Genomic DNA, 20,975 nt, shown 5'->3' on the forward strand with positions numbered 1-20,975 from the left:
GACATGCGCAATGAAGGAAACCAGAGGCCCCTTCCAGCTTGAGATCTTTTATTCTGGAGGTAGGAGGGGGGTCAGCATGCTCAGGTGGGGAGGGTCCAGCCCAGCTCCTCCAGCCCCCCAGTGCATGCCCAGCCCCAATAAGTTACGAAGTTGCTCAGCAGCCCTCCCTCCCGCTTGTCTGTCCTTCTGCTCCGCCCCAGACAGGGCTGACCTGGCTCAACACAAGGGCCGCTTGTCCCCAGCCTGTGGGCAGTGCCACATGGCAGGTTGGAGGAGGGGAGAAGCAGCTGGGCCACGCCCTGGGGCTGAGGGGGCAGAGGGGCCGCCCCTGGCTCTGAGGGGTCAGGATATGGAAAACTGCATCCTGGGCAGGCCAGGGGCCCAGTCCCCCAGGTTCGTGCCCTACGAGGTGGTAGTCAGGGTGGGGCTGTCGTCACACCTCAACAGCTGGGTCTGAGCCTCGGCCCTGCCGCTGTAGCTGCTCTTCCTGCTTCATCTTGGGCTTCTCTGTCCGTGTGTGCCATACGAGAACCTGTCCCGGGAGCGTTTCAGTTAGAGCTGGGCCCAGCTAGCAGGAGGCCTCTGGGGCCCTCAGCATAGAACGGAATCTCTCACCCCGTCTGCACACACAGAGTTGGCTGCGAAGTGTGAACGGCAGGGGCCTTTAGTGCCTCTAGAATGGGGCCTTATCCCCTTACCCCCTCTGTGCTACGTGGGTGCTCAGGAGACAGAGTGTCAGGAGACCACTTTCCTTGCCTGGCTCCCAGCTTCCCCTGCAGCAGAGTAAGCAAGATTGAGTCCGAGCTCTGGAGGGTCCCTCCTGGTTCAAACGCCCATCCTTTGATCCTCTTCCCCAAGGCCTTACTCCACTTCCCCCATCACCCTTCCATATCCCAGAGCCAGGTTTCCACCCACCTCCAGCTCCTTACCCGAGTGCAGTTAGCTGCCCGTGGCTCCAGGTCCTTGGGATCCACGAGGTGGCTCAGGAGACTACTCTCCAGGTGGCCCCGGGGAGCAGTAGCATCAAACTGGGCATTGGGCTTAGCCAACAGCAAGGGCAGGGCCACAGCAAAGCCTGCCATATCCAGTGGGAAGGGCCTGTTGGGCTCCCATGCCGTGTGGAAGCCCACAACCCGGCCATCCTGTACCCGAGGGCCCTCGAATCGCAGGCCGCCCACGAGCCCCACAGGCCACACGGAGACACCACGGGTCCAGCGCATCTAAGAGAGGACAGAAGAAACAGACAGGGCGTGGCCCAGGGGCAAGGGAGCACAGGAAGGGCCACTGGGGTCACTCTGCCCCACTGCTCCCCCTCCTCACACCGATAACCAAGACAACAGGCAAGGCTGGCTCCACCTGCGTCTTTCCCCATCCCCACCCCAGGGCTCACCTCCTCAAAGAGTTCCCGGCTGTAGGTGTTGTCATCATCTGCAAAGTACACGACTCCCCGGGTGCCGGCCGGAGGGGGGTTCTTCTCTCCCCCAACAGCGCCCCCTCCGCTCCGGAGCCAGTCCAGGGCCCTGTTCCGTTGCTCTACACCGCGGGGCCGAACCCAGCCGGGCTCACCCTCCCTGAGCCGCTGGGCCTTGGGGGTGAGGACCGCCAGGTGTGTGAAGAGGAGGCCCGAGGCAGCCAGCAGCCCGGAGACCAATGGGGTGGGGCCCTCGGCATCCTCCACCAGCAGCCAGTGCAGCCGGGGCACCAGGCTCAGCGTCTGGGACAGCCGCACCAGCTCCGCTTTCTGCACTAGCCTGCAGGGGGAGAGATGCAGAGGAGGGCGAGGGGTCGCCACCATCTGCTCGCTCTGGCCGGTATACACAGCTTCTCCGGGGCCCCTTCCAGTATCCCCCATGGTCTCTCCCCAACCAATACCCAACCTCCCTGTCTTACCTATCAACTGCACACTGCGCTCGCCTGCCCTGTTCCTGCAGCCCGTGTCTGGCGGGCTCAGGGCTCTAGCTGTGGGAGACTACAAGTGAAGGGTACAGGCTTTGGAATCAGACAGATCTGGGTTCGAATGCCAGCTCTGTAACTTAGTAGGTGAGACCCTGGAGGAAATGGGTCAGATCTCCCGAAGCCTCAGTTTCCTTGGCTATGAAAATGAGAATAACCATACTTTACAACAATGTTGTCTGAAAGATTGAATTATAATGACTTTCTAAAATACCAGGAGGGCCAGGTCCTCTTCCTGGGTTTTCAGGTAGAGAGATTTAGAGGAGCCCTTTGCCTCACTCTTCTCCAGGGAGGATTTACCTGAGTTTTAGACAAGAAACCGGGAAGGTGTGGCCCAGTCTCTTCTAGGCTTCTTTATCTTTCAGACTGGTCTGTCTGCCCCAGGGTTGGTGCTGTGTGTGTGAAAGGGGACAGGGTCTAGAGGGGCCTGTGCCTACGTGGGTCAGACACCTGACTCCAGGGAGGTGTCGGCAGGTTCTTTAGCTATAGATCCAAAACCACGTTCCTCAGTTGGTTTGTACCAAAAGAAAGCTATACTTGAATTAAAAAAAAAAAAAAAAAAAAAAAAAAGCCCTTACTTAGCACAGTTCCGGGTAGAGAGTAAACACACTGTAAATCATAGCTGGTGTAACTATTTCTAGACCCTAGCATGACTTTAAGGCCAAGCCCTTTCCTACTTCCATTTAGTCAGGGATCCTCAAACTTTCTCACCAAAGGATCCCTGAGAGAGAGAGTGAATTCATGGGCAAGCTCAACATTTCTTTGAAACTTTATTGTTCTACCTTAAAATTTGTTAGGAACTGTGTATTGTTTCACAGTATAACCCTGTCTATTTTACTAGAAAAACAACCCTTTTCCCACAAATCTTTGAGGAAAGATGTGGTTCATTTGTCCTGTTATTTGGCACACCCTAGTTTGAGGAACATGCCCTGGCCCAGTGCCCCCCAGACTCATCAACGACCCCAACCTGGCCCATGCAGGCCTCTGGGATACACCAGCGCCCATACCTGGCATAGGTGGGGGTAACAACATAGATAGTAGGCAGGGCCTCAGGTTCAGGGGGCTGGGCCGGGACAGGGGGCGGGCGGCGGAGATCAGCTTGCAGCTGGGAGATCCTCAGATCCTTCTGGCGAAGCTGCTCTGCTGCAGCGCGCAGGGGAGGGAGGCAGTCACATGGCTGACCTGGTCCCAGGAAGCAGGGAGGGGGGCAGAGAACCACAGCACGGTGAGCATCCCAAAGGGGCATAACCTTCTTGTTCAACTCCCAGCCAATGCCGGAATCTCCTGACAATTTCCCCGACAGCCTCTTCCACACCCCTGGTTGGGGGGGGGGGCTCATGGCCTCAATCAGCAGCCCCCTCCAACTGCAATCCATTCCATCTGTTACAGCTTTCATTCGGATACTGAGCTGATCATCTGCCTCCATCCCTTCTAGCTGCTGATCCTAACGTTGCCTTCTGGAGCTATAAAGAACAACTCCATCTCCTGAAACAGGGCAGTCTTTTAAATACCTGAGGGTCAAGCTCTCAGGCCTGTCTCTGTGCAAGAGGCAACGTTCCATCTGTTCCCTTGGCTGCGTGACCAAAGACTCATAAAATTCATTGATTCCGTTATTGGATAAGTATTTATTGAATGCTCCTCGTGGGAGGCACAGCCTTTGGTGCTGGGGATGCAGCAGGGAGCAAAACTGACATGGTCCCTGCCTTCATGGAGCTTTCAGTTTAGTGGAGGAGGCCGACACGGGGCAAAGAAACAAATCAGTAAAAATCACTACGAATTGTGATAAGGGCCACGAAGGAAACACATAAAGAATAAAAGAGAATCCAGAGAAAGGAGAGGTGCGCTATAGCTAAGGTGGTCAGGCAAGGCCTCTCTGAGGCGGTGACATCTGAGCTGAGACCTGAAGGATGAGAAAGCGGCGGCCAGGGAAGAGCAGGGAGAAAAGCACCGCAGCCAGAAGGAACAGGTTAAGAGCTTGAGAGAGCAGTGAGCGTGGGCTTTTTGAGAAACTGTCATGCAGCCAGTGCGGCCGGAGCAGGGCGAGCAAGTGAGAAAGGGAATGGGGTTGGAAAGGCTGACGGCCACAGGATCATGCGGGGCCTCGCGGACTCGGGGAAGGAGTCTGCATTTCATCCGAGGTGCGGCGGGAAGCCGCGGTGCGTCCTAGCGAGGGGAGTGCGCCGGCGGCCGCAGAGGGCTGTCGGAGGGCCGAGCCGGCTGAATGGTGTCTGCGCGGGGGTTCCTCCCCAGGGCGGGATGCACGCCGGCGGGCGCCCTCGGGCGGGCCAGCCTCACCCCGCCCCGCCCCGCTCACCGAGCTGCACCAGCGCGTAGAGGAGGCCGGCGATCGACACCAGGAAGTAGGCNGCCTTCCTCACAGTCCTCTCCCCGGGCTCCCGCGAGCTGGGGCCGACGGCGCCCGCCCGGGCCCACTTCCGGTCAGTCTGCACCCCGCCCCTCGGGTTAATTTCCGGTCCCACCGCCTGGTTCTGGGAACCACGGGAGTGGGTGACGTCACATCCGCCGTGCCGAGCTCGCGTGGCGGGCAGTCAGAAGCCTGGCGGGAGCGACTTTGAGATCGTCCCCTTTAACTACAGTCCGCGTGCCCGGATTTCCTCATTTTCATTCATTCATTTATCAGCCACAGCACCCTAACAGTTCTACAAATGCTTGTTACACGAATGAATGAAAGCTAAGACTTCTCACGTGCCAGGCCTGTGCTCTCGGTGTCTCACGCATTGCATTTCTCACTCTAATCCTGAGACAGGTGGCATTGCCCCCATTTTACAGACAAGTGACCAACGTTGACAAAAACTACAAAACTGCCACTCTGCAGTTTTCTATGTCCCTTCTAGATCCGCCTCCAAAATCTTACCGTTTCCTCTGACCCACGTTTCTTTTCTTTTTTTTTTTAAGATTTTATTTATTTATTTGACAGAGACAGAGACAGCCAGCGAGAGAGGGAACACAAGCAGGGGGAGTGGGAGAGGAAGAAGCAGGCTCATGGCGGAGGAGCCCGACGTGGGGCTCGACCCCAGAACGCCGGGATCACGCCCCCAGCCGAAGGCAGACGCCCAACCGCTGTGCCACCCAGGCGCCCCCATGACCCACGTTTCTTAAACGTATAACAGGGGTCGCGGTGTAGGGAGGGCATAAGGAGTGGGGAGCCAAGGCAGTGGGCTACCTCCCAGGAAACTGGGAACATTTGAGCTGAGAATTCCATGAACACATCCCCTAACTACTCATAGGCACAAGCCTTTCTGAGCAATCATCTTCCCTAAAAAAGAAAACAACCCTCTTGTTTCTCTAAAACTGGTAGTCTCCAAAATGGAGAATCTATTTCCTGTCACGGAATCAATGGGGAGTTTTAAAAAGTGATGCTAAGGAGAAGCAGCCTTTTGCATGAAAACATGACTATAAAGCTGTTTCTACTCAAGAAGGACCCCACTATTTACTAGGCCTACTAAAATCTGATGACCTTTCTGGGCTCCCCTATGAAAATATTGGCATCTAGCAAGTTGAAGAAGACTTACACTCATTTGTTTTGCTGAACTGAAGAGGCTTATCCTGAAGTTAGATGAAAATGTCAGGGCCTTAGGCTTCTAAGGGTCTGTGGTTCAGGGCAGAACCAGAATCCGGACACCAACAGTTATTTATGGTTTATCTCTTTATTGTTTCTCCTTTTATCAAAACCTGTCGCAGCTGGGGGCCAAGAGGAAGTAAAAAAAATTGCCACAAATATTCCCCCTTGTCCCCAGTTAGTCCTTCCCCACCCCCCACCCAGGGCTTCGGGCCAACCCTGGGCACACATGATCATTTCCCCCCACCCTCAGCCTTCTCCTAGCAATAAATACAGGTGACCGTGATTCAATGAAACCACAACTGATTTCTCCATCTTGAATGCCCCCCAAGGGCACAAAAAGGGGGCAAAAGAAGCTGAATGCCCATTCCCTCTTAAGGAAGATTGGAAAATTCTTTCCCCCAAGGGACCGGGGAAATAGAACTGCCCCTGTCAAAACTGCAGCAGCTCTAGAAGCAATCAGGGAGAGGAAAGGTTGGGCCGACAGGGAAGAGGATGTTCTCCAGCAACCTCACTCCTTTGATCCATTCATCCCTTATCACGTAAGGGGTGGTCCCAGTGTATCAGTGGGGCGGAAAAAGGGGAGGGCTGACAGAGAAGAATCGGGAGAAAGAAATAAAAGGAGGGAGAGCAGTTTAGTGGGGAGGGAATGGGAAGGAGAAAAGGAGCCCTAAAGCTCACTGCCCTCATCTTATTCCAATAAATGGCATCAACACACAAGAGGTATGAATTAAGAGGGTACAGAGGAGATTCAGGGCCCCCAAAAGAAAGGAAAAAGAAGGGAAAGCAAGGGCCTCATGGTCCCCAGGTCTTCACAGGTGAATGTGCTCCCGTTAGAGCAACAGAGTGTTGGGGGGTGATGGGAGACTTGGTGTCAGAGGTCAGGAGGTCACAGGAGGAATTCAGAGCCCAGGGACAGCTTCTCATCCTGCCCAGATGTTGGCAGAATCTGAGTCTTCAGATAAGAAAGGTGAAGTCTGGGGAGGGTCAAACTCCAAAGCAGAAGGAAGAGGAACTCTCGTCACCACTGCGCCCCTCCCACCCCCCAACATCCTTTGCGTTATCGCAGGTGAATACTCCAGTCGGATGCCACATTGACACCAGGCTTGCGCAGGATCAACACAGAGGTCTCAGGGTCATGCTGGAAGGAGAGGCGGCTTTCAGGAGATCCTGGTGGAGAAAAAAGAAAGTGTTCCATGGTCATAGCAATCGGCTATGGCACAGCAACTACCTTCCTACAGACAAGGTGTCCCCAAGCTGCCCCTCTTTTCCCTCTTTTCCCACCCTGGGGGCCAGTCCCACTCTTCACCTTTTGTCTGGAGTACCACGGATGCTGGCTTTCCAGCCCCTATTATCACCACCCGCTCAATCCAGATTGGTGTCTCAAAGTGGCCTTTGGGGTCTGCTGAGCTAGAGAGAACAAAAACAGATGGCCGTCAGGGAGAAAGATGTCTGAGCAGAAGGAAGGAGGAGACCCAGAGCAAGGTCATTCGCAAGAACAGAACACAGTGCACATCCCCCGAGGCTACCAAGGGTGAGTGAGCACTTTATTACCTGGAGACAAGGCTGTTGCCGGAGAATGAGAACCGACGCAGCAGGAACTCATGGCGAGTCTCATAGTTGAATGTGTGCCCATCATCTAGAAAGAGCTCTCCTTGGGCCGTACCCTGAGCAGGAAGTGGGATAGGCAAGAGCCTGAGCCCAAGAGGGAGTGGGGGGCACTCCTCCGGGGACTGGTTCTGGGGAAGGCAGGCAGAGGGCTGAGGGGACTCCCTGCCCACGCGCTCACCTGGGGACTGAGAGCAACGAAGAGAGTGATGGGGTCATCCTTCATACAGTCAGAAGAGCGCCGCACTCGCATCCACCGAGGGATAATTGTCCCTCCACGCTGGAACACAGGGATCTAGGGCAAGAGCAGGGGATCAAGTTGCCCCACTGTCCAATCTTGGACCCGGCAGTGTCTTTTGCTCTTGTCCATCTGTGCCCACTTAGGTACTGGACCCCAAAGTACACACTCTCCCCTTCTGGAAACTGACAGGCAGATGGAGCTGGCAGCTGGGCCAGGCATACTCACACTGCTTAGGGTTACAGGCAGGTACAGGGTCTGGGGACCATAATGCTTCTGGTAGCTCTGAATGTCATACCACACCTGTGGGTGGCAGAAGACATAGTAGGTCACTGAACAGGGCCCCCGTCCTATTTACCCTCTTTGGCCTTCACCACCTTTCCCCACCAAGCCCTTTCTTCCTTAACTCACCTCCCCTTGGCCAGGCAGATAGACCTGCACACCATGAGCCCCGGAGTCTGATACAGGGTGAACCAATAATGCATCCCCTAAAACACACCAGAATCAGCTGTGAACTGAGAGGACCAGTTCCCAGGCAGGGAACACCAAAACGCCTGCTGCCTTGTGCCACCGGCCTCACTCACTCCTCCCTCCCTGGGCATCCACAGACATCTCTCCCATGGGTGCTTACTTCTTCTCAGCCCTATCCCAACCCACCATCAACAGTCCCCTCCATTTCTCACCAAGCAGGAACTGATCATCTATACTGAAGGTGGTCACATCCTGAGGATAATGCACCCACAGGGGCCTAGGAAGGAAGCAAGATGAGAAGGGAAGACACCTGCTGTCTTGGCAGAGGTCCGAGATGTTACCCCAGGAACCGGAGATAAGAACAGCACAGGAGTACAAGCCAGGAGCTTGTAGCCAGACAGCCGAAAGGCGCTGGAGGCCTCAGCTATGCAACCTACCCCTGGTCTAGCCATTGAACTTCCTAACCCACCTCCATGCTGCCTCCTCCCCCGCCCTCTCCTGAAACTAGTCCATATGGCAACTTTCCAGTGGCCATTTCATCATCCTGGAACAGATCAAATCTTCCTCTCCTACGTCATGTCCTACCTCTCCCTCTGGTTCCTTACCCTGAGACACACCGGTCCTTTCTATCCCTGGAACACAACAAACTCATTTCCACTTTAGAATGTCTGCACTTGCAGTTTCCTGTGCTGGGAACGTTCTTCCTCCAGATCACAAAAGTCCATCTTCCTCATTAGTCAGGCCTCATCTCACATGCCCTTCTCCTTTTAGGTAGGCCCTACACCCAGCGTGGAGCCTAACGTGGGGCTTGAACTCATGAGATCAAGAGTTGGACGCTTTACCAGATGAGCCACCCAGGTGCCGCTCCCATGTCCTTCTTAAAAAGGCCATTTGTAAGCACCTGGGTAGCTCAGCCATTAAGCGTCTGCCTTCGGCTCAGGTCATGATCCCAGAGTCATGGGAACGAGCACCACATCGGGCTCCCTGCTGGGTGGCAAGCCTGCTTCTCCCTCTCACACTCCCCTTGCTTGTGTTCCCTCTCTCGCTGTCTCTGTCAAATAAATAAATAAAATCTTTAAAAAATAAAAACTAAAAGGCCATTTGTAGAACCAAATTCCATTACCCTATTCAAAGAGCTTATCACTGTTGGCAACTTTCTTATTTGCATATTTGTGTACGTGTCTGTCTTACTCTCCAGGATGGAAGGATACTTGTCTGCCCTGTTTCTGGCCCTGGGGATACTGATGAACAATGCCTGGCAGCAATGTCTATTGCTACTCATCCTCATGTCTCTTCTTACTCTTGACCTTGAAATCAGAATTTCCCTCCTTTACAAGGCCTTCTGAGTGGCGGAAGACGCTCAGAGATGGAGCCCAGTCCCCACTGTCCCTCAGCCACCTCAGCCCACTCTACACAGACCCAGCCGAATGCCTCACCTCATGACAGGAATGCCTTCACGGTGGGCCTGATAGAAGAGGGTGTACCAGAAGGGCAGCAAGGAGTATCGCTGGCCCAAGGCATCTCGGATGATGTCATGGTACTGAGCTGGTAAGAGCCAGGGCTCTCGCCGGCCAGTGTCCAAGTGTGCATGTGCCCGGAAGAATGGCTGGTAGGCACCCATCTGGTACCAGCGCACAAGCAGCTCTGGCTCTGGATTTTTGAAGAAACCGCCCACATCCGCTGGGGGAGGGGAGGGAGGAAAGAGGTTGGAAAACAGGGTGAAAAGAGGGCTGCTACCTATGAGTTCCCCCAGGCCCCACCCTAGACTCTCAGCTCTCTGTTTGTGCCTGGGTCCTATGCCCTCTACCTGGCTCCTCTCCCACCAAACCAAGATGCCCAATTCCTGCCCCTCTCACCTCCACAGAAGGAAAGTCCCACCAGCCCCAAGCTGAGACACATAGGGATAGAGATCTTCAAATGGTCCCATTCAGCAGTGTTGTCCCCCGTCCACACAGCCCCTAAGGAAGACGAGAGAGATGGAGCTTGCCAACAGTGAAGGGGCTCCACTTCTCATACGGCCAACTCCTCTGACCTGCCGCATCTGTTCTAGGCCCCCAGGGTCCTGCCCAAGATGGCAGAATTCACGACAGCACTTGAAAGGGGACTGGAACTCCCCCTCCCCAGATCCCCTTAAAAGTGCACAGGTGCGGGGGGCGGGACTGCAGCCTGTTGCTCTCAAGAGGACAGCCGTGTGGACAGATTTCTCAGAGGAGCAGGCCTTGGTGCACCACTCTTCCAATCTGGCCTTCACACACTCTGTCACAGCTCTAGTCTCCAAATCTTACCAAAGCGTTGGGAGCCAGCGAAGAAAGCCCTGCTCAGGACAAAGGGACGCTCTAGGCCCCCAGAACGCAGCACCAGCCCGTCTGCCGTTGCCATGTGCTGGAAGGAGACAGGAGAGGAGGGTAGTGAGGAGCAAAAGCCTGCTGTCATGTGCAAGTTCCCCAGTCCTCAGCTCTCCTCACTCAGCCTCTTACCACGTAGAAGCCATAGATGTTATGCACGTCTCGGTGCTCCCAGCCCCCATAATGTTGGGCATCCTTGAGCATGGTAACCTCAGGACCATTGAATACAGATGGTTCATTCATGTCATTCCAGACATAGAGGTTGGGAGCTGAGCCCTAACATGAGGCAGAAAGTGGGGACAGAAGGACAGAGGGGAGGAAGAAGACAAATTGTGAGAGCAGAGAACTCCTAGGAATCCAAAAAGCATTTCTCAGGGTCCTCTGAGGACCATGAAGACCTCCTAATCAATCCAGACAGCCAGGGGTGCCTGGGTGGCTCAGTCAGTTAAGCACTGACTCTTGATATCCGTTCAGGTCATGACCTCAGGATGATGGGATCAAGCCCGGTTTCAGGCTCTGCCCTCAGCAGGGAGTCTGCTTCTCTCCTTCTATCTGAGCCCCCTCCCCCCAGCCGTACTTTCTCTCTCTCTCAAATAAATACATCTTTAAAAAAAAAAAAAAAAAGAAAACACAGGCAACCAACCACAGCAGGGCTGGCCAGCAGAGAATAAGGGACTTAAGGAGGCAGGGTGGGAAAGACAGATGTAGGTAGGGGATGGGCTGCTGTACCTCGTAGTTGTCAAAGCTGAACATGTTAGCCCACCAGGCCCTCATCGTAGGATTGGTAAAGTCAGGGTAACCAGCAGCGCCTAGGACAAATTAAGGGTGGCTGTCAACCTCCAAGGGGCAAAATGGCTAGCATCCAACCTCCCTGGTCTCGCAATAGCCTCTCCCTCAATTCTGGGCCCACCTACCTGGCCAGCACCAGCCCTCGTAGTCAGAGCCATCCCGGGTTTTAACGTACAGACCCCGGCTCTGCAATTCTTCATGTACGCGATAGCTGGAGTCCACCTTGATGTGGGGGTCCACAATGGCCACCAGCTGCAGGCAAGCAACAGGGGTGCTCAGAGCTCTCCAGGGCTGCTGTGCCTGAGAAGACTGAGCACGGCCACAGCCCTCTTACCTTCCGCCTCTTGGAGGCCAAGTGTTCCAGCATGGTAAGGGGCTGGGGGAAACGGCTGGGGTCCCAGGTGAAGTACCGCTTGCCATCAGCATGCTCGATGTCCAGCCAAATGACATCGCAGGGCAGGTTGTGATCATCGAAGCCCTGATCGACTTCCAGCACATCAGCCTCGTCCCGGTAGTTCCAGCGGCTCTGGTGGTAGCCGAGGGAGAAGAGCGGGGGCAATGCCTGGGTCCCTGCAGGCACGGGGGTCACAGTGGGGTCAGGCCCAACTTGGGGCCACCGGGTACACTCAGAAATTGAGGGAGGCTTGTCGACAAGTGAGAGAGAGAGGGAGAGTGTGAAGGGTACTGGGCTAGTGAGCAGGCTGAGTCGCCCCTCTCAAGAAGACAGGGCCCGCGGAGGAGGCCGCTGGCTGGCAGAGAGGGGACGCACGTACCTGTGAGACTGGCATACTGCCGGAACACATCGGAGACGGCGGGCCCGAGCAGCAGGAAGACATCAATGATGCCGCTCTCCGACATCCAGCGCACATCTGTCTGCGGGGTCTCCCCGGAGCCTTGCAGGTAGTCTAGCATCTTCCCAAACAGGGTCTACAGACGGGACCAGAGACATGGGTCTGACCCCCACCCTCTTCTTCCCTGACCCACACACAAAGCAGCCATGTTCCCTTGAGTCCTCACACAGCTGGGTCCTCACGAGTCAGTCTGGGCTGAGATTAGACATCACTTCCTCAGTGAGACTTTTCTGGACCCCGCCATCTACAACAGCACTATCTCCATCCCCACCACGTGACCGCTGCATTTCTTTCTACACTTACCACCGCAGAACTCAACCCGCCTTCTTACCTGTTTAACATGTTTTCCACCCTGAGAGTGAGAACCTTTCTTACCTTAATCAGCGATATATCCCCAGCACCTACAAAACTATCTAGTACGTGACACCTGGTCACTAACAAAGGTACTGACAAATGCAGAAGGAGCAATACTTTTCTCCATGAGTGTGTGTTTTCTGGGAATGACCAGGGAACTCAAATGCTGCTCCACTCCCAAGGCTCAGGGCCCCTTCTCCCACCCCTGTGAGCCTCTCACCAGACTCTTCAAAATAAATGCCCCTAGCACACCCATTTGTCTCAGGCCTGAAGATGCACTCTCTTACTGCTCCCTGCCTACATGCTCACCTTCCCTGCAGTGTTGGAAGAGATGTCAACCCAAGTCTCTGCAGCATTGAGCCAGAAGATGCCCAGATCCCGATGAGGGCTGTGTGCCAGGAGCACAGGCACAGACCCATACAGGGCCATGGGGTTGTACAGCTCGTACTGGAATACATCCAAATTGTAGAGGCGATACGGCTCCCCACCCCTGCAGGCAGACAGACAGACTGGCCCTAGGCTGTGGCACCCACAACCTCCACCCGCCAGATGCAGGTGAGTGATAAGAACTGGTCCCCCTGCCCTTTCTCAAAGGAAAAAAAAAATTTTTTTTTTAAGATTTATTTATGAGAGAAAGAGCATGCACAAGCAGGGGACAGGGGCAAAGGAAGAGGGAGAGGGAGCAGCAGACTCCCCGCTGAGCAGGGAGCCTGATGCAGGGACCCTGGGATCATGACCTGAGCCGAAGACAGGTGCTTAACCGACTGAGCCAACCAGTCGCCCCTCAAAGGAGAATTTTCTGATCACCAAAGGTGATCTGGCCACAGGAAATGATCCACACTTGTCTGGAGTATCCAAACTACATGGACACCACCCCACAGCCCTAACGTCCAACCCCTCTTTCCCCCCATTTCTTGATGTCACCATGGGACTCACTCAGTGACCTTTAGCCTCAGGTTGTCTGCATGCTCAGGGATCCCATACACATGCTCCATGCCTGGCAGAGAGAAGTCCAAACCCACAGACGTGGGGCCTGGAAGGAAAGCAAAAGATGGGCTCCAGAGCTTCTGTTTGACAAGGAGTCCCTGCGTCCCTGCCCAAGGCTCTCCCAGTCCCTCACCATATGGCTTGCTGTCAGAGTGAGTTTTGAATGTCTCCTCCCAGGCTCCTGGCTCATCTTTCTCTGCCTTCCCCTGGGTCTCCTCTGGCTGTGAGGAGGAAAGCAGACCACCTCCAATCACACACTAGCTCTCTCTTCCCCCACCCTCTTCTAAATCCCATCCCCGATGGGGAGACTGAGCTCAAGTTTCCTGTGGGCCTTTCCCCTCCAGCCTCCCAGCCAACCCTGTGGCCACCCATCCAGCCCACCAACTTGCCTTGTCACCATCCCCAGGTGCTTCCTCGGGCTGGGCCCCACCGCCCTCAGCTGGGTCTTTTGATCCTTGCCTGGAAGGTAGGAGAGCTGTCTGCTCCAATCCAGAGGGGGCAGGGACGAGGGGCTAGTGGAAGGAGGGGTAAGGGAATAGAGAGCCAAGGGTCCAAAGGAACGAAGGCATTGGAGGAAGGGACTGAATGTTAAAGCTTGGCAAGGGACCCCAGTGAGCAGATCAATATGCAAAGGACGGGGAGAGAAATGAGAAAGGGAAATGATTAAATGCCACCAGGAGGTGCCTTCCACACAGAGGACTAAATCACCAGCCTCTGCCTGCATTCCAGAGGAGACAGGCAGGATGGTTCAAGTGCCTGGACTGGGATAGTCAGTGCTGGCTCTGCAGTCTCTGAGAGAATCTGGCCCCAACTACTCTCACTGGGCCTCAGCCTCTTGGCCTGACACCAGGGTTTTACAAAGGCAAGTGGGTCATATCATGGTCAAGCCTTTACAGCTATATGCAGGGACTCAAACAAAAGGTTCTGCCAAAGAATGCTTTCAAGGGCAGCTGGCAAGCAGTTCCACCTACAGCCTCAGTGCACCCCCGCTGAGAGTCAGAAACCCCAGCATTAGGCAGCATCTCTCCACCCCTTGTTAAAGCAAGAAGCTCCCGACATTCCTTAAGGACTTCCAGCATTTCATCTTCCTTCTCCCAGGGGGCTCCCAGCCAGGGGAACAGGGAACAGGGACCAGATACCACATATCTGGGGAAAGAAGGGTGAGTGAAGGGCAGGGCATAGGAAGGTCTGGGGCACCTTCCCCTGGGGGCCAGAGTGAAGGGCAGGTAAGGGCAGAGGAACAGATACAGTACCAGTGGCCATGGATTTACCTAGAGAAAAGGTTCTTGATCTTATCCCAAATGCTACCGAGCGTGAGACTAACTTTATCCGAGAAACTGGGGCAGGAGGAGATGGGTAGGGAAGGGGAAAAGGAGGCACAAAACCAACACAAAAACAGAAACATAAAAGTGAGTTTCAGTCGACAAACTTCCAGAGATGGGGGGGTGGGGCGGAAAAGAAACAAACAAACAAAAAAAAAAACCAAAAACAAAACAAAAAAACAAAGGAAGAAAATAAACCTGGGAAATGTGATGGTGTGAGAAGGGGAAGAGGGAAAGGCAGACCCAGGCAGGCCTCCCAGAGGAGGTGCCCAGGGTACAGCTCAGGGACAAAAGTGACTTGCCTCCTGGTCTGTACAGGAAATGGAGAAAACCAAGACCCGGGTCTGCTTCCTACCCTCCCTGAGAACAGCTTCTCCCAGCCCCAGCCCCTACCTGGTGGTCCTGCCACCCTGTCTCCTCCCAGGGACCCAGTCCCAAATCCACCCCACCCCTGGGCTCTTGCACACTAGGTCTTCTCTGGTCCCAAGCCCTGTACTCACGGGACCCTGGGGGCCCTCTGGTGCTCAAAATCCAAGAGTCCTCGCGCATTGACACTGAGCAGAAGACTGCGGTCCTCTAACAGGTCCAGGCGGAATGGCCGCGCTGTCAAGATGATCTTATAGGGTCCCTCAGCCACAGTGAGCTCCACGCTGTTGTCATCACGGCCAGAGACAGAAAGCCTGGGAAAGAGATAGAAAGGGATACAAAAAAGTGCAAAGGGCCAAGAGTAGTGATGACACTTCAGAACCCGGGGGGGGGGGGTCTGTTAAGAGCTATAGGCGGTGTGGGGACAGTGCCAGGGTGGACAGATTCACCAAAGGAACCAAAGAAGAGCCTGGCAGTGGACCCAAGCATACTCAGAACTTCAAAATGTAACAGAGGCAGTTTGGTGAGGAAAGGAGGACTATTCAATAGCGAAGTCAGAAAAACAGATTTCCTGAGTAGGAAAGAAATGGTACCAAATTCCTACCTCATGCCAGATACTAGTATCAACTCCAGACGGGTTATGACTTAACATTTTAAAGTAAGATTTTTTAATTCTTTTTTTTCTTTTAAGTAATCTGTATATCCAACATGGAGCTCAAACCCATAACCCGGAGATCAAGAGTCATATGTTCTACTGACTGAGCCAGCCAGGTGTCCTTAAGGTAAGATTTTAAGAAAAAAATATAAATATTTTTCTGAACTTGAGATAAAGAATTATTAAAACACAATTTAAAGGGGTGCCTGGGTGGCTCAGTCAGTTAAGCGGCTGCCTTCGGCTTAGGTCATGATCCCAGGATCCTGGGATCAAGCCCCGCAACAGGCTCCCTGCTCAGCGGGGAGCCTGCTTCTCCCTCACCCTCTGCCTCCAGCTCCCCCTGCTTATTCTCTCTCTCTCTCTGTCAAATAAATAAATAAAATCTTTTTTAAAATTATAAGAAATAAAAATAAAAAATAAACACAACTTAGAAAACACTAACACCATGGGGCACCATTTGAATATATGTATCAGTAAAAATGAATTCCTAGAGCTACATGTAACAGAGTTATATAAAGTTATGTCAAAAACGGAAATTCCAGAAGCCCACATTCACTAGGATACTTGCCCTATAACACTCAAAACCAAACACACCTACACAGTTTATGGCTCAGGCACACAAACACAAATACGCATGTGTATATATGTTCTTATATGCGTACACATGACACAACTGTAAGAACAAGACAAGAGAATGATAAACTTCAGAATAACAACCACCTCTCAGGGCAGTCAGGACCCCAGGATGGTAAGAAGTGTGTGGTTGGGTAAAGGGTATCCAGGAAAGAGTGTTTATCATATCATTTTCTTTTTTTTTTTTTTTTTAAAGATTTTATTTATTTACTTGACAGAGCTAGAGACAGCCAGCGAGAGAGGGAACACAAGCAGGGGGAGTGGGAGAGGAAGAAGCAGGCTCACAGCAGAGGAGCCTGATGTGGGGCTCGATCCCAGAACGCCGGGATCACGCCCTGAGCCGAAGGCAGACGCTTAACCGCTGTGCCACCCAGGCGCCCCTATCATATCATTTTCTAAATTAAGTACTTAATAGAGAGCCATGCATGGGGCGCTGGGCTGGCTCAGTCGGCAGAGCATGTGACTCTTGACCTCGGGGTTGGGGGTTTGAGACCCACGTCAGGTGTAGAGATTACTTAAAAAAAAAAAAAAAAAAAAAACTTTAAAAAGAGAGAGCAAGCCATGCATGGAATACTCATAATGACACTGTGTCCTGACTCAAGAATTCGAGTAATCATATCACGAATATCTGAGGGAAAAAAGAAAAGGAGGGGGAAGGGAAAGGACGGGAGGAACCAACCACACAGGCACTAATGCTGGAGGGCAAGACCAGGGGCCTTGTTTATTTACTCTTGCTTCACCAGCCTCTAGCACAGGTCTGGACAGAACTGAAGCACTATCTGTTTGCAGAATGAAAGAAGGAAAAGGGCAGAAGAGAAAATGCATGAAACAGAGGGAGAAATGGAGCAAGGTTAAGAGAGTGACGAGATGCTAGTCAGCTGTTATCCCAAAGTGGGGGAAAAAAATCAGCCAAATAAAGGTTCATCGGGAAGAAAAAAAGGACCACGGAAATGGACAGGTTTCTCAGGAAAAATTTACCGAGATGTGGGGGGATCAGCCACCAATACATCTGGCACCCGGTATCGGGGCCGCCGGGGCTCCAGTTCATCAATCCTGATCCGGGTCATGTTCTTTTGAAGCCCCTGGAGCTCCAGCACCAGCACTACCTGCGGGGGCAGAGGTTTGGAGCTGGAGAAGGGAGAGGGCTACACCATGGAATGCCCTTTGAACCCACTCCCTCCTGAGGGGTCTCCTCCTTCTACCCGCTTACCTAAGGGACCCGAGATCTGAATTCTTCATAAAATCCCAAGATGGCTGGGACAGGATGTTGGCTACAGATTCACCTTTACTGAATTACCCCTTGGCCATTTCCCCACCCCCAGCAGACTCCCATCTTTTCTCCCCTGACCTTGGTGACCTCGTTGATCAGATGGACTGTGAGGGCATCAGGACCAAGCTGTAGAGAGTCCAGCAAGGCTCGGTATGGAGAGAGGCCTGGCCGTATGCTTCGCTGCCTCCTGCCAAGTGAAATGGGAAGGAGGGAAGGTTCCCCAATGTTCCTAGGTCCCTCTACCACCTGCAATGTCCCCAGGCTACCCTCCACCTGCCACAGCACCTCCCACAGTACCCTATTTTCCATCCCACTCTCCAAGAAATATCATACTTGCAGAAGGAACTCTCTTCACAGGTCTTAAAGTTGCTTCTATCCACAGCAAGGGTAACTCCCAGGCAGACCCCTAAACAAGCAAGTACCAAACCTGTCCCGGACCTGAGGAGGAAAAAAAACAAAGAGGAAACAATCAGCGCAGAGGTCAGAAAAGGCCCCACCTTCACAGGGAAAGGCCCCTTCCCACCACAAACCTAAAAGGGGAGAAAGACAGAGTCTGGTTAAGTAGAAGAGAAGGCAGAGTGGACATGGGGTGAAGTGTCAGGCCTGAGGAGTTGGTTCACTCACACCTTCCCTTCAAAAGGCAGAGGAAGTAGACAAAGGATCTTTGGCCTTCAGAGGCCCTGGTATTGACTCTGGTTACATCAGCTTCTCAGAGGAAAGGAGCCGTCCCAGGGGAAATGGTGGCACCATGTGAGGAACAGAGAAACAAAGCAAGCCATGCCTTTCCACATGAGCTACAGTGGAAAAGTTAAAGATGTGCCCTCAGCTGGACTGCTGCCACAATACCTAGAGTCCCAACATCCCTAGCACCCTAGGCATCCTGATCCTCTGATCTCCACTCCTAGATCTTCAAAGTCGCCACTACCATGAACTAAGCCTGAAAAGACTAACAGCAGCCACGTGTATTGAATCCTAACATACCCCCAGGGGCCAGGCTAACTGCCTATATCCCCAGTTTTAAACTCCGCCTAAAGTTATGTTTTTGTTTTTTTGAGATTTTATTTATTCATTTGAGACAGAGACATACAGAGAGAGAGAAAGAGAGCATGACCAGGGGAAGAGGCAGAAGGAGAGGGAGAAGCTGACTCCCTGCTGACCCGGGAGCCAGATGTGGGGCTCAATCCCAGGACCCTGGGATCATGACCTGAGCAGAAGGCAGACACTTAACTGGCTGAGCCACCCAGGCACCCCCGCCTGAAGTTTTTAAAAGTGCCAATCTCACCCCCAGAGATTCTGATCGACTGGCACGAAGTGGAGCCTTGGCATCAGAGTTTTTAAAATCTCCTCAAACAACTCTAATGGGCAATCATCATTCAAAACAACTTCTTGATACACACTACCTCTTTTTCATTTCTTTTATACTTTTCTTGGTGAATGAAGGGTTAGAGTTTTTCCCAGATGGGAAAATTGAAGCATAAAAGCTTCAATAATCCATCCAAAAATGAACCGCTAATAAGGGGTGAAACTGGGATTGAACTCTGGCCAGACTCCGGGGCCCACGTACTTCATGATATACAATACAGCACACTACCTACCAGCATGGCGTGCCTCACTGTGGACCACTACCCCAAGGTTACCACAAACTGTCACTTCCCCAATGTGCTATCAAATGACAGACAAGGGACTAATTCAAGTTAGTCTGAAAGATACATTCATCAATTCTGAGTAAATCCTAAACAGAGGTTCTCAAACTTCATTGTTAAGAATTAGCTGCCGTATTTAGTAAATGTAGAATCCCGAACCCAGGGGGACTCTGCATTTTAAACATGCTTTTCCAGCGACCAATGTGGGTTGTCCAGGAGCACACTCTTAGGAAAGTGTCCCAAATAGGAAGAGAAAACAAACACAGGCTTCTCTTCTTCTAAGTCTTAAAACTTTGCAAACTAACAAGGTAACTAAAGACTATATACATTGTATCCAGCATTAGCTTCAGCATCTGCTTGAAAGCTAAAGGTAAGGCAATCACCAAAAAGGAGATGGCAGAACACAGTAAGCCCTCCAGTTACAGAAGAATGTGCAGAGCAAGCCAGGGCACACAGAAAAGTGAGGAAAACACCAGGCACTGTCTTTTGATAGGCCAAACAGGAATAATTAGTAGCAAAACAAGCAGAAAAAATGCTACCAGAAAACTCAACAGCAAGGCTTGTGGCCCACCCAGGTGGTGAGGAGTGACTGCAGCAGGCACCCTGCACCACTGGCCCCATGTCCACCTGCCCAAAGCAGCAGTAATCAGAAGTACAGTGAGTAAATACCCTCTGGAGTCCTATTTGCACCTGTATGCAATGGACTTGGGAGAAATGCCAATGAGGATAGGATTTCTAAAAGATCTTTCAGATGTGACCTGTTGGAAGGCCCTAGGAACTCAGGGACGCTTTGAACGCCCCAGAGCAAGAGGTGGTCACAAGCCAAAGTCAGGAATGAGCCGCAGGGTAAGGTGCACCCGTTTATTGTTGCAGATCACAGGCTTCCAGAGAGTTGAGTTTACAGTCCAATATTTTTTTCACTGCTGGTGACAGTATGCCTCCCCACCCCAGTACATCCGTTACGTCCATGTAAACGCTTTGTGGCGCTGGTGATTGTTTTGAACCGTTTTTTGGTTTTTTTTTTTTTTTCAGTAACAGAAACTCGAGAGCGCAGATAAAAACATTCGACTGCATGTTGTGTTTGAGCACCATCATCCAGGCAGACCGTGAACTTAACGGGATCCTGCCCCAGCCGTGCCCAGCGACCGTGAACACCGAATAAGCCAGGGTTAGTGTCCACGTGAAGACAAGGGCAGGGCAGGGTCCGGGACTCTGGGGGGATAGGGCAAGAAGAGTAGTGCAGGCGGGACAGCAGGCCGCGGTGCTTCCCGGGTGAGGGGCCCGCAGGGCAGCGGACTCCGTTCCCGGAGGCCCGGCCGCGTCTAGTCCCCCGCCCGGATGGTCCCGCACACTGCAGGAAGGAGGCGGCAGCGTTAACCGCCGCGAGCCGCCAAGGGAGGGGAAGGCTGAGAGCGGCCAAGGCCAAGAAGAGCGAACGGTTGCGGCCTTCTTGAACCGCCGGGCTGGAGCTGGGAGCCCCAGAAGCAAGGGCCCCCAACGCCGCGCGGATTTACCGCGCGGAAACGGGGGGAGCCTGAGGCCGCCTCCAGAGGGACAAAGGGTGCTCGCGAGGCCGAGGGGTAACAGAGTCTTAGGAGGACACACAGGAATGAGAGATATAGGGTTTGGGGGGCTTGGGGGCGTCCCGGGCGTGCCCCCGGGTTCCGGGCTCCTCACCGCCTCCTACGCGCCGCCACTGCCGCTACCGCCGCCATCTTGTGCCGGGTTTACTCCTTGACCCCGAGCCTCTCCTCCCTCCGCGCGCGTTGAGCCACGTATCTTAGCGCCCGCCCCTTCCGGCCTTCTGATTGGCCCGACCAGAGAGCGGCCGGGTGGTTGTCCCATTGGCAGAGCACGCACAATAAATGCCGGCGGCAGGCGGGCCGGGGGCGTGGCCTGAGGGCGGGGGC

At 53.3% G+C, this 20,975-nt stretch overlaps 2 protein-coding genes across 3 annotated transcripts; both read right to left on the reverse strand.

The window, feature by feature from the left end:
* Positions 1 to 31: 31 nt before the first annotated feature.
* Positions 32 to 4,692, reverse strand: B3GAT3 (beta-1,3-glucuronyltransferase 3). The gene is made up of 6 exons (XM_034644826.1): positions 4,660 to 4,692; positions 4,268 to 4,442; positions 2,961 to 3,135; positions 1,391 to 1,751; positions 930 to 1,220; positions 32 to 532 (listed from the first exon to the last, which is right to left on the reverse strand). Exons 1-6 carry the CDS (start codon positions 4,690 to 4,692, stop codon positions 434 to 436), a joined length of 1,134 nt encoding a protein of 377 aa, XP_034500717.1. The 3' UTR covers positions 32 to 433.
* Positions 4,693 to 5,602: 910 nt separating this feature from the next.
* On the reverse strand, positions 5,603 to 20,893 carry GANAB (glucosidase II alpha subunit). Of its 2 annotated transcripts, XM_002925365.4 has the most exons (25): positions 20,743 to 20,893; positions 17,756 to 17,860; positions 17,501 to 17,609; positions 17,131 to 17,258; positions 14,999 to 15,178; positions 14,448 to 14,513; positions 13,566 to 13,635; positions 13,310 to 13,397; positions 13,126 to 13,222; positions 12,499 to 12,679; positions 11,758 to 11,911; positions 11,319 to 11,554; positions 11,110 to 11,236; positions 10,925 to 11,004; positions 10,328 to 10,471; positions 10,136 to 10,232; positions 9,707 to 9,808; positions 9,287 to 9,530; positions 8,063 to 8,127; positions 7,791 to 7,867; positions 7,608 to 7,682; positions 7,323 to 7,436; positions 7,088 to 7,200; positions 6,843 to 6,943; positions 5,603 to 6,703 (listed from the first exon to the last, which is right to left on the reverse strand). In XM_002925365.4, the coding sequence occupies exons 1-25, from the start codon at positions 20,778 to 20,780 to the stop codon at positions 6,594 to 6,596; spliced, it is 2,901 nt and encodes a 966-aa protein (XP_002925411.2). In that variant the 5' UTR covers positions 20,781 to 20,893; the 3' UTR covers positions 5,603 to 6,593. The 2 variants fall into 2 exon arrangements, with proteins under 2 accessions (XP_002925411.2, XP_002925412.2); XM_002925366.4 differs by lacking the exon at positions 14,448 to 14,513.
* Between the last annotated feature and the right edge of the window lie 82 nt (positions 20,894 to 20,975).

This window comes from Ailuropoda melanoleuca, chromosome 16 (assembly GCF_002007445.2).
Source record: "Ailuropoda melanoleuca isolate Jingjing chromosome 16, ASM200744v2, whole genome shotgun sequence".
Classification (NCBI taxonomy): Eukaryota; Metazoa; Chordata; class Mammalia; order Carnivora; family Ursidae; genus Ailuropoda; species Ailuropoda melanoleuca.

Bases quoted from the DNA above. Each gene is read 5' to 3' on its own strand.
- GANAB (XM_002925365.4), bottom strand. From the start codon at position 20,780: ATGGCGGCGGTAGCGGCAGTGGCGGCGCGTAGGAGGCG. The intron at 9,809-10,135 runs GTAAGATTTGGA...CGTCTTCCTTAG, and splicing joins CGCTGGCTCCCAACGCTTTG to GGGCTGTGTGGACGGGGGAC. The intron at 8,128-9,286 runs GTGAGGCATTCG...CTTCCTTCCTAG, and splicing joins GAAGGCATTCCTGTCATGAG to GCCCCTGTGGGTGCATTATC.